A 14,757-nucleotide genomic window follows, 5' to 3' on the forward strand; every position below is an offset into this window, starting at 1 on the left:
TGCGCAGGGCATTAACCAGCAAACCAAGGAGTCTAGTAGAGGTCCAGGCAGCCAGGAAATCTTATAAATTAAAGACAGCCGAAAGGAAGGCCGCATTATTAACAGAACAGTGGGAGTCGCTGGTTCGGTGCGCTAACCTGAAAAACAGGGGACCTTTTTGGTCAGCTGTCAAAAAAACGCGAGAATTGGGCAAACAACTAACCCCAATTAGTTGTAATATAACTAGCAACTCTTGGGAGGCCCATTTCTCCAAAATATATGTTGCCCCATCTGAAGATATACCGGGCTCTCCTTGCGGCCAGCTCCAAGGCCTAAAAATAGATCTTTATGAGGTGGTGATAGCCATTAAAGAGAGCCTTGGAAACAAGGCGCCAGGCCCTGACGGCCTACCCATAGATGTAATTAAGTATAGCCCAGATCTATGGGCACCCATCCTCCTTAATGTTTTTAACAGCCTCCCCACAGTCCCTATGCCCGATACTTGGGCCACTAGTATCATAGTCCCAATTTTCAAGAAGGGGGAGAGATCGGACCCAGTGAACTACCGCCCGATCTCTCTTCTGGATAATACTTTGAAAATTTGGGGACGAATAATCTATAATAGGGTGGTAGAGTGGACCGAAGATACGGGTCTATTAGACCCGTGTTAGATGGGATTCAGAAGCAGGGTAGGGACTGTCGAGCAATGCTTAAATTTGAAATTGATCATCGACAAGTATAGCATTGCTCGATCGTCCCTTATCTACCTTGCATTCATGGATCTCTCATCCGCTTTTGATCTTGTGAATAGATCCAAATTATGGGCAATTCTTCTGAATTATGGACTGGATGTGGCTCTTGTAAATTTCCTGGCATACCTCCACACTGACCTCAAAGCACAAGTCAGGATTGGGGCGGGCGGAGAAGTATCGAGACCCATCAAAATAGGCAGAGGGATAAGACAGGGGTGCGTTTTAGCACCCCTGTTGTTTATCATCTATATTAATGGTCTGGCTAAAGCCCTAAAACAAGTGACTAGTGATGTACCAATTATCCAGGGGCTCCCACTGCCAGTTTTATTATACGCTGACGACGCGGTCTTGATGGGACGAACACCCAACGCCCTCCGTCTACTCGTTTTATGCCATGCGGCCCCGGGAAACGCAAACTCAATACCATACATATAGGGACAAACTGGAATCTGTAACCTCATTCCCCTATCTTGGTTTGGTCTTCGCTGCGAACGGCTCATGGAGTGGGCACAAGGCCCACGCCATGAGCAAGTTCTCGAAGGCCAACAATTCTATTCTGAGTTTGTCCCGACCAAAGAAAATAGGTGCCACTAGAGCAATCTTAAAATTTAAGCTACAGTGCCTACCAGTAGCCACATACGGGGCCGAGGTTTGGGGACTGGGAAAAAGCCCAGGCATCCAACGTGAAGAAGGCCGATTTTGTAGGAAGATCCTGGGTGCCCCAATCTCCTCCTCTGAACTGATTTGCCATGAGGAACTTAACCTCCCCTATGTATGTCATTTTATTAGATCTAGACCAGCTCTCTTTTGGCTGAGGATCTGGAGAAATGATTCAGCAACTTTAACTCAAAATATTATAAAAGACTGTCTTTACGGCATGTCAATCCCCTGGCTCGCGGATGTATTAAAAACATTGAGCGATGTGAACAGGGAAGATCTATTCTCCGATCCCAGTAGGATTGAATCTAAAGATAAAATCGAGGTCAAACAAGCACTGTATGCACTTTATAGCTCAGATCGAATGGAAAGAGAAACACTCAAATCAACGGTTGTGATTTATCAGAAAAATGATCTAAGTAGACGTAATCTTGCACAATACCTCACCTTACCTATGACGAATTGGGAGAGATCACTGCTGTTCCGGCTAAGGGCGGGCTCAATAAAATTTCTGCTGGGATTTTCCCTGGGCTATCAGCATACAAAAGATTATAACCGTTGCCCATGTGATGGTATTAGCAAACAGAATGATTTGCACTTCCTATTCTTCTGCAAATTTTACTTAAAATATATTAATTGGTTTTTAACCCCGTATTTTAGAAAATATAGACCCCTTTCGTTAGGGGAATCTTATTCAATGTTATTGTCCCTGGATACAGATGAATTAATTTTTCGCACTAGCCCTTTTCTGAGAACTATAACTTGTGTACGTAAAACAATGGAAACCCCTTGAAGATTGTCTTTTGAGAAATGCATCAGTTTTTAACAATTTATGAATTTTTATACCTGTCTTTGTTGTGTAAATGTATGTTTTTATTGTGGTACTTTCATGAATTTTAAGGAATTCGAATAAAGGTCTTTTGAACTTGAACTATAACATTAGTTCAGCATACTTTCCCCTTAAGATGAAGGGTACGTATCAATTCTAGTGCTTCAGGAGCAGACATAACTTGTAGTACTGGCAGAAAGAGTATTTGAAAGGAATAAGACCGTGCATCAGTGAAATGTATAGAGTGTCATGTAAGCAATTTTCTAAAGTCATCACAAACTTTACCCAGTGCAGCTCTGTCAGAGTGAACAAATACAGACATGGTGAACTTTCCCCATCTGAAAGTGAGACAATACAACTATCATATTCTTGTTACTTAGAAACCATTAATGTGAGAAAGTGTTCAGAGCTGGAGATCAATTTAATTTCACTAGACTCAACCTGTGTACCTTCAGTCCGTCCACATACAGCCTACTAGAAATACTACATACTACATACTAATACAGGTGGTGCCTGACTGAAGAACAAGACCTCAGTGTTATCAGCGGGCCTTGGAGGGCTCCCAGAATACGGCGGTGGGCTCATACCAGTTCTACTGTCTACTACTACAAAGGATCTTTACGGCAGCAAGCAGGAGAGGGTCTGGGAGCCTTGCATGGAGGAGAGGAACATTAACACTAACGCTGGCAGCCAGCAAGTCGGAAACCCCGGTTCCCCTGTGAAAGTATCTGTTGGTAAAGCTGGAGTAAGTCGCTATACCCTGCGTAATCGAGCCGGGGGTGTATTGTCTGCACTTCAAAAGTTGCAGGTGACTCCGCCTGTGATTCAAATTCAGGCTACGTCCCGGACAGGGAGGGGGAATCATACTAGTTACCACACTCCTACAGGGGAAGGGGGGGGGGGCAAGAAGACGACAAAGGGTACAGCATCGATAGCCTCTAAGGTCACCCCCTCCTTAAAATCATTCTATAAGGTCCTGTCTACTATGGAAAGAGCAGACAAAATTGCTTCTATTAGTACCCCGACCACGATAGGAGGACCAGGAGAAGAGGCAGTAACAGTAGCCACAGCAACAAACATACCTATAGCTGAGTCCACCCAGAAGGTCCAATTAATCCAATTACCTCCATCTTCATCTCAACCTTCAGGGCGAGTAATGGTCCACCCCTCAGTTGAACTGACAAATAGTTTTTCAGCATTGGAGATACAGGATTATGTACAGGAGGAGGCGAATGATGCAGGGGGCAAAGCAATGGTCGAGGGTTTATATACGCCCCTATTCCATTAACAGTGTCCACCCCCGTGAATACCCCTGCCACACATACACTTACAGAGATCCTGCTGGGATTAAAGGAGGAAATGGGGAAGAGATTTGGGGGGATGGGGGAAAGGTTTACAATTTCAGAGACCAACCAGGTCGCGATTCAAGCATCCTGTGATGTGTTGGCCAAAAAAGTGGAGGAGGTCTCACAACGGACAGAGGCTCTAGAAGCAGAGATACCCAGGATCAAAGAAGCATTATGTACTACTTCTGCCACTATGGAAAAACTAGAGCAGCAAAATCGCGAAATGAAGGATGATATCGAGAGACTCGAAAACCATGCCAGAAAGAACAACCTAAAATTTCTGAATGTCCCAGAAGACATGGAAGGCGGGGACATTAAGGCATTTGTGGTGGCATTACTCAAAACTACAATTTTGAAGGATTCCACAGATGGCGATGCAGAATTATTGGCGGATATTCAGAGGGTTCACCGGGATCCATATAGGCGAAATCCAGGGAGGGAGCGCCCCAGGAAGATCCTGGTGAATTTCCTGACGTATGCAATTAAAGAAAGGATTCTGTCCATGGCACTAAAAGCAGGGGCTATAAAATCAACTTCCTTCTCCACTCCTTTCTCCTTCACAATTCGTTCGGACATTTCACATGCAACGGCCACCAAACAATGGGAGATGGGCAAGAGACTCCTTATACTTAATGCATTAGGTGCCCGTGCTCAGTTGAAATTTCCTGCTACACTCCGCATAATGTGGAGTAACCACATGTATAATATACGGAAGATAGAAGAAGTGGATACTCTCATTGAAAAGATAAGGGCAAGTAGTAAAGTGGGTGGAGGAGAACAGAGTAGTGTAGTAGCCCGTAAGTAAACAGGATGTAGTTTATAGGCAATAGGGCCTGCTTCTATATTATTTTCTGAATTACGCAGAGTCATGTAATTAAATTAAATCTAAGACACACACGGGAAGGGGTATAAGATCACTGCCATTCGGCAAATGTAGAATCTAAGTAAAAAGGCAACAAGCCTAACATACACAGAGGGGGGGGGGGAGGACACGTCTAAGGGCTTATGCTCCAGAAGACAGGGAGGGTTCCCCAAGGGGGGTGGGAGAAGGGGGGAGTTGGGGGAGTGGTGGAGGGGGGGGGGGGGGGGAGAGAATAAAGCACGGGTGGGGGGGGGGGGGGAGCAAGGGGGAAAAAAAAGAGAAAATTTGATCCTCATTTTTATCATAAGTTTCAGGAATTCCCAGAGCACAGGCCCGTGGGTGATTGGTTGGTCTAAAGAGGGGAGGACGGACAATATGACTGTCCCATAATAGAGTATCATGGAACGTGAACGGTCTTAGGTGCCCAAGGAGAAGGAGGTTGATTATGAGTTTATTGGAACAATCCCCGGCTAATGTTATCCTGCTTCAGGAAACTCATTTAAGTTCTACCGAAAGTAAAGAGATCTTTGGGAAAATGAGATGGATAGGTGCATTTTGTTGTTCGGGCCAAACTGGGGAAAATAAGGGTGTTGCAATTTTGATTAAGGCTGGGATTAGGGGGTCCAGAAAATTAACATCTACAGACCAGTCAGGTAGATGGGTTTTGGCACAGGTCGATTTTAATGGACCATAGTTTCTTTCTATGGCTCTAACATAGATGATCCGACCTGGCTACTTAGAGTTCAGTCCATTGTAATGGGGGCTACCTCCCCTGTGGTTATAGGGGGGGGGGGGATGTACTTTTAGATCCTCGACAAGACCGATCTAATTATAGTCACCATGTCACCACCCCGCGCTCTAGACGAACCATGATTAATATGATGCACGAGGTGGGGCTTAGCGATCTCTGGAAGATTAAGGTGGAGGCTGCACCGGGTTTTACGTATTTTAGCAAAAAGCATGGGCATTCCTCAAGATTAGACTATGCCTTGGTAGACAGGCTAAGTCTGGAGTCTATACATGAAATTAAAATACTTCCGAAGATCCTCTCAGACCATACCCCCATTATATTTACATCTAGGATGGGCAGCATCAGGCGAACTTCCATCAGATGGACTCTAAAGAGGTCTGTACTTTGCAATCAGGACATAGTCACCACCATTATCACAGCAACAAATAACTATTTCTCAGATGTCGGCTGGAGAGTAAGGTCCTGCCAACATTAACGAACCTAGGTCGAGAACTTAATAGTCCCTTTACGTTGGAGGAAATTGTAATATATATTAAGAAAATAAAAAACAATAAAGCGGCTGGCCCGGATGCCCTTCCCGGTGAGCTGTATAAAGTGCTACAGGACATCTTAACGTCACGGCTGTGAGATTTATTTAACTACGTTTATAGCCCGGAGGGAAGGGCACCCCCCTCATGGAAGGAGTCTACAATCGTGTTAATATTAAAACCTGGGAAGGATCCCCTCTGGGCTGACTCTTATAAGCCTATCTCCCTGCTAAACGCGGACTATAAGATCTTTACTAGTGTTTTGGCTGGGAGATTGGCAAAGTTAATCCCACAACTTATAAATCCCGACCAAAAGTGATTTGTCCCTGGGAGATATATACACGATTTAACCCTCCAGTTGATCGGAAGTATAGACTTAGCAGAGGCACGGTCGGCTTGAGACCCTACGGGTGAGTAGTGCGCTCTATAAATGTCCTGATTGATTGATTGAACCCTTGGCAATTGTGGCCTATGACGCGGCCAAGGCTTTCGACCGAGTCAACTGGGGCTTTTTGTGGGATGTACTAACTTCAATGGGTTTTGGGGGAACCTTTATTAAGACACTGGGGGACTGCTATGAGGGTGCATCCGCGGTAATTCTATTAAATGGTATATTAACTTCACGTTTCAGTGTAAGGAGAGAAACGAGGCAGGGGTGCCCTATCTCGCCCCTCCTATTCGATCTTTACATTGGAGCAAGCACTTCGATTGGATGACCGGGTCACACCCTTTAGGCCAGGAAATTTTAGCTGTAAGTTGGCATTATATGCTGATGACCTGTTAATTTATACTGATAACCCGTTGGAGGTACTCCCCAGAGTGGAAGAGACAATGAAGGACTTTGGCCAATACTTAGGGTAAATGATTAATAACTCAAAAACTGAAATAATGTGCTGGGGGGTGTATAACTGGGGGGGGGGGGGGGGGGGAGATTAAAGCAAGCAGTTTAGATACCTGGGAATAATAATAACACCGGATCTAAATACTATACCACAGATTAACATCAAGAAGGTGACTAAGGATATTGATCATCTTTTGCTGAGATGGCAGAACCTTCAACTCACAATATATGGCCGGGTTAATCTGGTTAAAATGGTAATACTGCCAAAGATGACGTACTTATTTAATATGATTCCATTGACCTTCCCGCACAAATTGTTTGCTAAAATCCAGGGGAAAATAGGCAGTTTCATATGGGCTAATAAGAATTCTAGGGTCTTCTGGAAAAAGCTTAAAAGAAGATTGAGGAAGGGAGAGCTTGCGCTTCCGGATATCCTTTCGTACTCTTTTGCCTTCCAACTGAAAAACATTCGATGCCTTTTGTCTAGCCCCGATGATTCCAACTGGGGGCAGGTATTGAACACTATGGTGGAACAAGAGAACGGGGGATCTGGGTTCCTTTAGAAGTTTGGTGCGCCAAAATATTACAAAAAGGTGCGCTTAAAGGTATTGAAACATGCACTTTTTGTATGGCTTAGAGTTAAGGAGAAATTGGGCATAAAATATTATTCAGATCTTGCCCCAATCTGGGACTCCCTGGGGCTGCCGCCCTGTTTTGATGATAGTCTCTCTTCCTATTAGGAGAGCGGGAACAGTAATATGGTCAGATATGGTATCTTCAGAGGGGGTGTTACCATGGGAGGTCTTGAGATCAAAGATTGGGGACTCCTTTTCGAGATTTAAGTACATTCAGATCGGTTCCTGGTTTGCCGCCGAAAGGGATAATATAGGTGGAAACTGGGATGTTGAGTCTTTACTTCAATCCCCGAGTCTGATGAAGAAGGAAGTAGGACTATGGTACAGGAAAATGCTGGAGGAGGAGGAAGGAGGCCCCCCCTATGTACCATATCTGGAATACCTCTAGGTTGGAAGATTCAGCGGTAGCTCTCTACAACACATCTCTCCATTTCCTATATAAATATGTTAGATCGGCTTCCCTGAAGAAAAATCACTATTTCACCATTAATAGGCTATATTACACACCCCAAAAAATAGCTACATTTGTGAATTCCCCCCCCCGCCCCCCTCCCCCATCATGTTCCAGGTGCGGGTTAGTGGAAGCCGACGATCTGCATGTTTTTTTATGACTGCCCTATATTGGGACCCTTCTGGTCCATGGTAGAGAAGGCCCTGGAGGGAATCTTTAAGGTACAATTAAGCCTGAATTTAGCTAGAGGTTTTTTTGGGCTGGATATTGATCTAATTCGTTTATTAAGGGGAGCACAGGTAGCGCTATTTCTAAGTCTAGTTTTAATTGCGCGCAGAGAGATATGTAAATTATGGAAGGACCCCAGTCCACCCCTGTATGAAAGTTGGTTACGGGCGGCACTGAGCATTGCGCGCTTAGAATCTGGACTAGGGCGAAACGTAAACAGTATGGTGTGGGATCCGTTGGTGGAATGGGGAAGGGAAATGAGGCTGGTCTAAGGCCTCCTGTCCAATGATGACACCATGCCTCGAATAAAGAGGCAGGGCAGGGTGGCCCAGGCTTCTACAAGATCATCAGCCCCAGGGCGCCCACGACGGAATGGGTTGAGGAAGCTTATTTGCACAGCTTTTGGTGGAATGAGGACAATAAAAAAAAAAAAAAAAAAAGACCTTAGTGTTATCAGCATTCAATTTTAGGCTATTAGCATTCATCCAGAGAGATATTTTCCAGGCATTCCTTAAAATTTATGGAAGGCCACCGCAGAATGTTCTTTATGTCATCCGCATAGGAAACTATGTTCAAGCCCCAGGATACGATAAGGATGGTCAGTGGGGCATGGTAATGATTAAAGAGCAGCGGGCTCATCGCCGAGGCCTGTGGCGCGCCGCACAACAATGGTTTCGATGAGCATGAGAAAGATCAAAGAAAGACCTGTTGGGAACGGTCTTCCAAGTAGGACTGAATCTAGGACAGTGCCGACCCCTGCACAACTAAGTTGCTTAATCTCCTCAGCAAGATCGGGTGTGCGATCGTATTGAATGCTGCTGACAGGTCTAAAAGTAGTATTATGGCAGATGCGCCGCCGTCTACAGTCTCTCTCACTGATTCAGAGGCTTCTAGAAGAGCATCTCCGTGCTGTACCCAGCTCAGAAGCCTGATTGAGAATCATCAACGCCTGCTTTCAAACTGGAAGCTAAAAGATTCCTTATGAATAAATTCTTACCTTAATTGGACTAGGTTCACTTGCTCGAAGTCATTTATTCCACAACCATTGTACCACCATTTTGACGCTGCTCTTCTTTACCACATAGTGTGCCCCCTTGTAACCCGCTATATACCTTTTATTGTATTACTCTCCTTGAATCATTTGTCTTCTAATTATGCGTTTTGTATTCTTACTTGAGGTCAATATTACATTCATGTCCTGCCTTCCATCCTTTTGTAAAGCACTCTGATATCCTTCGGGATCTTGTTTGCGCTATATAAAACTTTATAAATAAATAAATGTAGGAAGCTATTTACTTCTACAGAGCCAGCCAACTGTTTCTGGACCTCTTTCTGGCAAGACGTGGCAGCAGGGAAGCAGGTCTAAAATGGCTGAGCACTCTGGGGTCGGTGTTTTTTTTGTTTTTTAGTAATGGCAGCAAGAACGCTTGTTTCCATGTGGCTGGAAAGACGACAGACTTAAAGGAGTAGTTCCAAATCTGGTTTAATACTGGATTTAATCAGGAGGCCAGCATTCCAAAGAACCAAGACTGGCAAGGGTTCCCTGGAGAGCCAGACTTGCACTTTAAGAGTTCCACCAATGAGTCCTCAAATGATATAGGGAGATTGTGTGCCCTAACTGGGGTGGACAGAAGGTGGGGTTGTGGGTTGCTCTGTGGGTTGGTGAGGTTACAAGTGGAGTGAGGTTAAGGCCATCGAATGTCGATGTTAGCTGGAGAGCCTGAGGAACGCTTGGATCATCAACATGGTGCTGAATAAAAAGGACACTTGGCTAACATCCTTCTTTTCAGTTCCATATGAACAAATGTGTTTGACATCTGAAATAGTCATCCACTTTCAGGGAAAGGCACATGGAAGGGTTGAGGCAGGCTGTTTGGGAAAGCTAGCATCACAGTGGAGTAATTAACTTCTGTAACTCCAAAAGAGAACCTAAAACACAGGACCTGCCTGCAAAATTCACACAGGTGACTACAGGACATTCAAAACATGCACATTCACTAACTGAATGGTGTCCTTTACATTGACCCACTAGCTTCTATACGAGTCTACACCAAATCACTTTTTTTGGTATAAGAATTAATATATTCATGGCATGTATTACTGTAGATACACATGCTCTGCATACGCCTGCCATCTAGTGTTGTGCTTGTTCTTGTGCAGCTTGTTTTTCTTCATTTGAAGGCGCCAGTCCTCGCCTATGTTCATCTGTCTCCACTTCAGAATAGGGAACATTCTTCCCTGGTTCCGGTCATCAAAGCGGTTATAGAGGGACAAACTGGTTATTCCACCTAGGGTACCGCCAGTCCTGTCTGGGGCCTCAACTGTGTCTTCAGTCTACTCATGGGCCCTCTTTTCAAGCCCCTTCATTCATGCACTCAACAGTTTTACTTGGACGGTGACATTACTAGTTGCTTTTACAGGCGAGTGAATGTGCTTTCAGCTCCTACCCTCGAAGAACCCTTCTTCCAGGTTCACCATGATAAAGTCATCCTTAGAAGAAATCAAAAACTTCTGACTAAGGTAGCACCTTCAGTTCACCTTAACCAAACTATACAACTCCTGGTGTTCTTCCCACACCAAGACTTTGTGGCAGCGAACACTCTTCGTACACTAGACATTAAAAGAGCTCTCAAGCACTATTTTAATAGAACAAAGGCAGGAACAACGATCTCATTCACGAAACCACACAAAGGCCATGCTTCAGACTGGTTACGCTAGAGCCAAAAGACAACTGCCTTCACCAACCAGCCCCAGTCTACCCGCAAAAAGGTGGCCTCCATTGCTTTTCTTAATAACCTTCCCATAGCTGACCTATGTAAAGCAGCAACTTTGCCACTCCCACACAATCACTAAGCATTACTGTGTGGATTTTTTAGCATGCCAACAAGCAAATGTTGGACAAGCTGTCTTACATACACTTTTCAAATCCTCTACAACATCCCCTGGCTAGCCACCGCTTACAGTCTATTCAGAGAATGCATCTACAGCTTCATATGCCATGAACTGAAAATGTTATTTAACTTGTAAGCATCTGTGCATGGCATGCAGTACTGTAGATTCACATAGCCCACCAGTCTCCCCAAAAAACTCTGGTTGTTATGGAAACCTCCCTTTTTTGCTTGGTCATCTTCTGCTATTGTATGCTCCATTTTGATCCTCAACCACGGTGTAGAAAAACAGTTTAACAGAACAATGGGCCACACGCATTACCAGTCATATATAAGGGGTTCACTATACTTCGTGACTCACAATGCTTCTTTGAAGAACAAGTTGCATACGTCCTAGCACAAAATAGATGGCAGGGGTATGCAGAGTATGTGAATGCACAGTATGTGAATCTACAGCACTACAGATAGATGTCTACAAGGAAAGTAACATTTTCCTTTCCTTACATGTTTATACAAAATAAGCTAAATCAAAACTTATTAGGTCTACCATACACACTCATTTTTATTAAATTCTTGTCTTCACACCAAGGCAGTCAACGGCGAGTGCAACACCCCTGGATCAAGGCCTTATTTCAAGAAAAGGAACGCCAAGCAATATCCAAGTAGCTTTAGATGACTTCTCAGTAATAAACCACAGGAGTCCTCTGAGGTCTTGAGATTTCTTCAGCAGGCTCCCAAGCACTGCAAGAATTGCTCGTTAGAAGGCCTCAACCCCAACATCCCCTGTACCGACAGACACCACATTAATTCAATGCTTGGGGGAATTCTTTTTTTTTTTTGTGAGGATAGTCTAGTGACAACTTAAAGACACTAAAGAACCTATATAAAAGCATGAAGAAAATTGATATAAGGAAGAGTGAAGACCTACATTCTGACAGAGTGGGATAACTAATAGCAATATAAATAGTAAAGCCAGACTTTTTTTATATATATATATATATATCTGTCACAAATCCTCTGAAAGCTGGATTTCACATTCTAGGACTGGTCAAATGCTTACCTGGTTTCCGGATGAGATGCCACACACTGCAGTAAGGCCAAGGCATTACAAACTCTGTTTGACTGATGTGCTGTAAGGGTGGGCGGGTTAATTGATGGATAGATATTTACAATCTCCTAAAAGGAAAAAACAGAAACAGAAACCAGAACATCACAAATTAATTCTATGCTTGTAAAGAATTATAGTACAAAAATATGAAGTAATTACAAAGTCTAAAATTGCAATGCTTTTTTGTCCATGCCATACACTAAAATAACATGTATGTGGCCTACCAGTCAAAGGCCCTGTGCAAGATTGACAATTTACAAGGGATGAAAACAGACAAAAAGTAGGACCAGACGATCTGATCTCCCTCAGTAACATCAATTCAATGTATTAAAAGCTGATGAACTTCCACGTGTTTCTTTTTCACACCCTGTCCAATCAGACGTTTAGTAAAACAGCTGTTCAGCAGACAAGTAGTAGAGAACAGGGAAAGAAAGCCTTTGTGGTGAACAAGTTAACAACATTTTACAAGTTAAGTCTACAAAATCCCAAATCACTTGAATTTATTTGATCCTAAAAATGAGCAAACTGGCAAGTCAAACTTTCATCAACTTATATGGACCCGGCGCTCAGGTTCCCATGTCAAGGTTTTTAGAATTAGTCCGAAATGGAGAAAGAAAATCATGTGTGCAACTGTGGTTTCCATATAATCTCCCTTCAGAATACATAGCCATAATCAGCTCACACCCCAAACTTCACGTCATGTGTATGCCCACTGACCACTCATGTGAGCCCACTTTCTGCAGATGAGTCCCATGAATTATCTAGGGGTGGATGCCAGTAAACCTCGCCATGCGGCGTGGGTGGAGTTTTTGCTGAACTACGTACTCCAAGCAGAGCCCGTAGTGGCAAAACTCCACAAACTCCGCCCACCCCTAGAATTAACATGAAGACAACGCAGCTCATGGCTATTCCGATACCGTTAAACATTAGCATTTTTACCCCAATTTAATAACTGGTTTTGCGGCACATTGAGGAGATCAAACTGATTTTAAGTGAATTCAAGCAACTAATCACCTACTTTTGCCTGCGAACAAACCTCACATAAACTACAAGCACAACAAATAGCAGCACTCAGACATGGGTGGTCTCAGCTTTTATCAAACTACCTCACTTTTAACAGAGAAATAATTCAGTGAACACCAACGACTGATATGGAGCACAGTTACTTCTGTGTAACATGCAGACTTATTAAATCATCAAAAGTTACAACTATGATTTAATTTATATTTTCTTAGCAAATGTATGCTTTCGCATACCATATCCTCAATTCCTTCACATCTTGCCTATACTGCTGCCTGCACTACAAAATTCCATCTATAGCCTTCTCTTAATCAAAAAGGACCTGAACTTCAGTTGATTATAGTTGTAGTTAAACCTATCAAAATATTTGATATAAGATGTATTGTGAGATGTTAACTGAGATGCTATGCCAACAATAGTTTGACCTACATTTCTGCAATGTCAATATAGTAAATGTTGTAAAGTGACCTCATTTTGGGAAGTCGCCCCGAGTTGTTCATTTTTTTGGGGCTGGTAATATTGAACTTTAACACTGGGTCACTTCTCAGACTCCTAAAACACGTTGATATATGCTCATAATCGGATTAGCATATTTAATTTTCCTGTAGGGCCATAGTATATGGTGTAGACATATACCAATGGCATGGAAAGTTAAATGTCACTTGCGGACTGCGACATCTATTGTACCATCCACTATAATAGCAGTGAAAATATGGGTTCAGGTCTACTCTACGTAGCCTGACAGCACAGGCTTGAGCCCTGCTGCATAGACATCACCTATTTGACAAGGAGGATATCCTGATTTTATATATTAAGTAAGTCACCCTCAAGCATACCTTTTTGCCCACAAGTTAGGGTGCATAATATTTAAGAGTGGAACATGTGTGACATTAGAAATGACATGTTCCCCCTGCGACTCTACTCAAAGCGGCATGGTCCCTAGTTAGGCTGCAGCTGGCACATAAGAAAGGGCAAAGTATTTATTATAACTTTTGACCTGTACCAGCTACAGGCCCAACTCAAAGATGTATTTTTATATTTAATTTAAAAAATCCACATTAATGGTGAAGTTGGATTTTTATTAAATATATGGGGAAATGTACTTTCTAAAATGTACCTTTGTCCTGCCTGAAGATGTTAGAGTCCAATTTACATTAGCTCTCCAGCATTTCCCCAGCCTGAACTAGGAATGAAGACTGCTCCCAGAGTGAGGTGATGTTTTCTTCCCATGTCAGGAAGGCCAGGTGGGGCGGGCCTATGATCTTTTAGAACTTCAAATGGGCCTGCCCTTCACAAACACATGCTAAGTGCTACATGGAAATCACCAGCCTTTCTCCCCATAGTCATGCTGGCACCAAACAGAATGGGACAAAGCTACCCCAGAAACAGTTTTGAAAGACAAGAGCCTGTGCGTCGCAACACCTTCGGCTGTTCAGAGAAAACGGGAACAACTGAAAAAGGGAATAGTGCTGCCCACAAGAACTTTTACCCCATTGTTTAGACTTTTACCTCATTGTTTAGTCACCCTCACCCACTAACTGACCAGGCATAAATGTGGCATTCCCATGAACCCTCCTCAGATCACTTTATGGACCTGCAGTATATCAGAAGAGGACTGTTGTCTGTGACCTGAGAGGAGTCCAAAAGAAGTAGACCCGCTTCCTCTTATACCAAGGACAAAAGTAGTGGACTCCAAGGATCAGTTGGCTAATCTCCTGTGTGGCTACAGGGACAAAACAAGCGGCAAGAGGCCTTTTACTTGAAGTGCCCAGTTGCGAATTTACAAAGTTTTGCTGATGGCCTCTGCCCAACACCTTAATAGTATCTACATGCCTTCCCCGGAGGTCTTGGTTTGGCACCACAAGAAAAGTTTGGAAGCTTTC

At 43.5% G+C, this 14,757-nt stretch overlaps 1 protein-coding gene across 1 annotated transcript in view; it reads right to left on the bottom strand.

Annotated features, from left to right (window-relative positions):
- CNOT9 (CCR4-NOT transcription complex subunit 9) overlaps positions 1-14,757 on the bottom strand; it is a 157,313-nt gene that overhangs the window by 80,514 nt on the left and 62,042 nt on the right. The window contains exon 3 of the mRNA XM_078679234.1: positions 11,807-11,922. Within this exon, the coding sequence (XP_078535360.1) occupies positions 11,807-11,922 (116 nt within the window). The remainder of the gene's footprint in view (positions 1-11,806; positions 11,923-14,757) is intronic.

The sequence above is a fragment of the Lissotriton helveticus genome, chromosome 3_1, assembly GCF_964261635.1.
Source record: "Lissotriton helveticus chromosome 3_1, aLisHel1.1, whole genome shotgun sequence".
Classification (NCBI taxonomy): domain Eukaryota; kingdom Metazoa; phylum Chordata; class Amphibia; order Caudata; family Salamandridae; genus Lissotriton; species Lissotriton helveticus.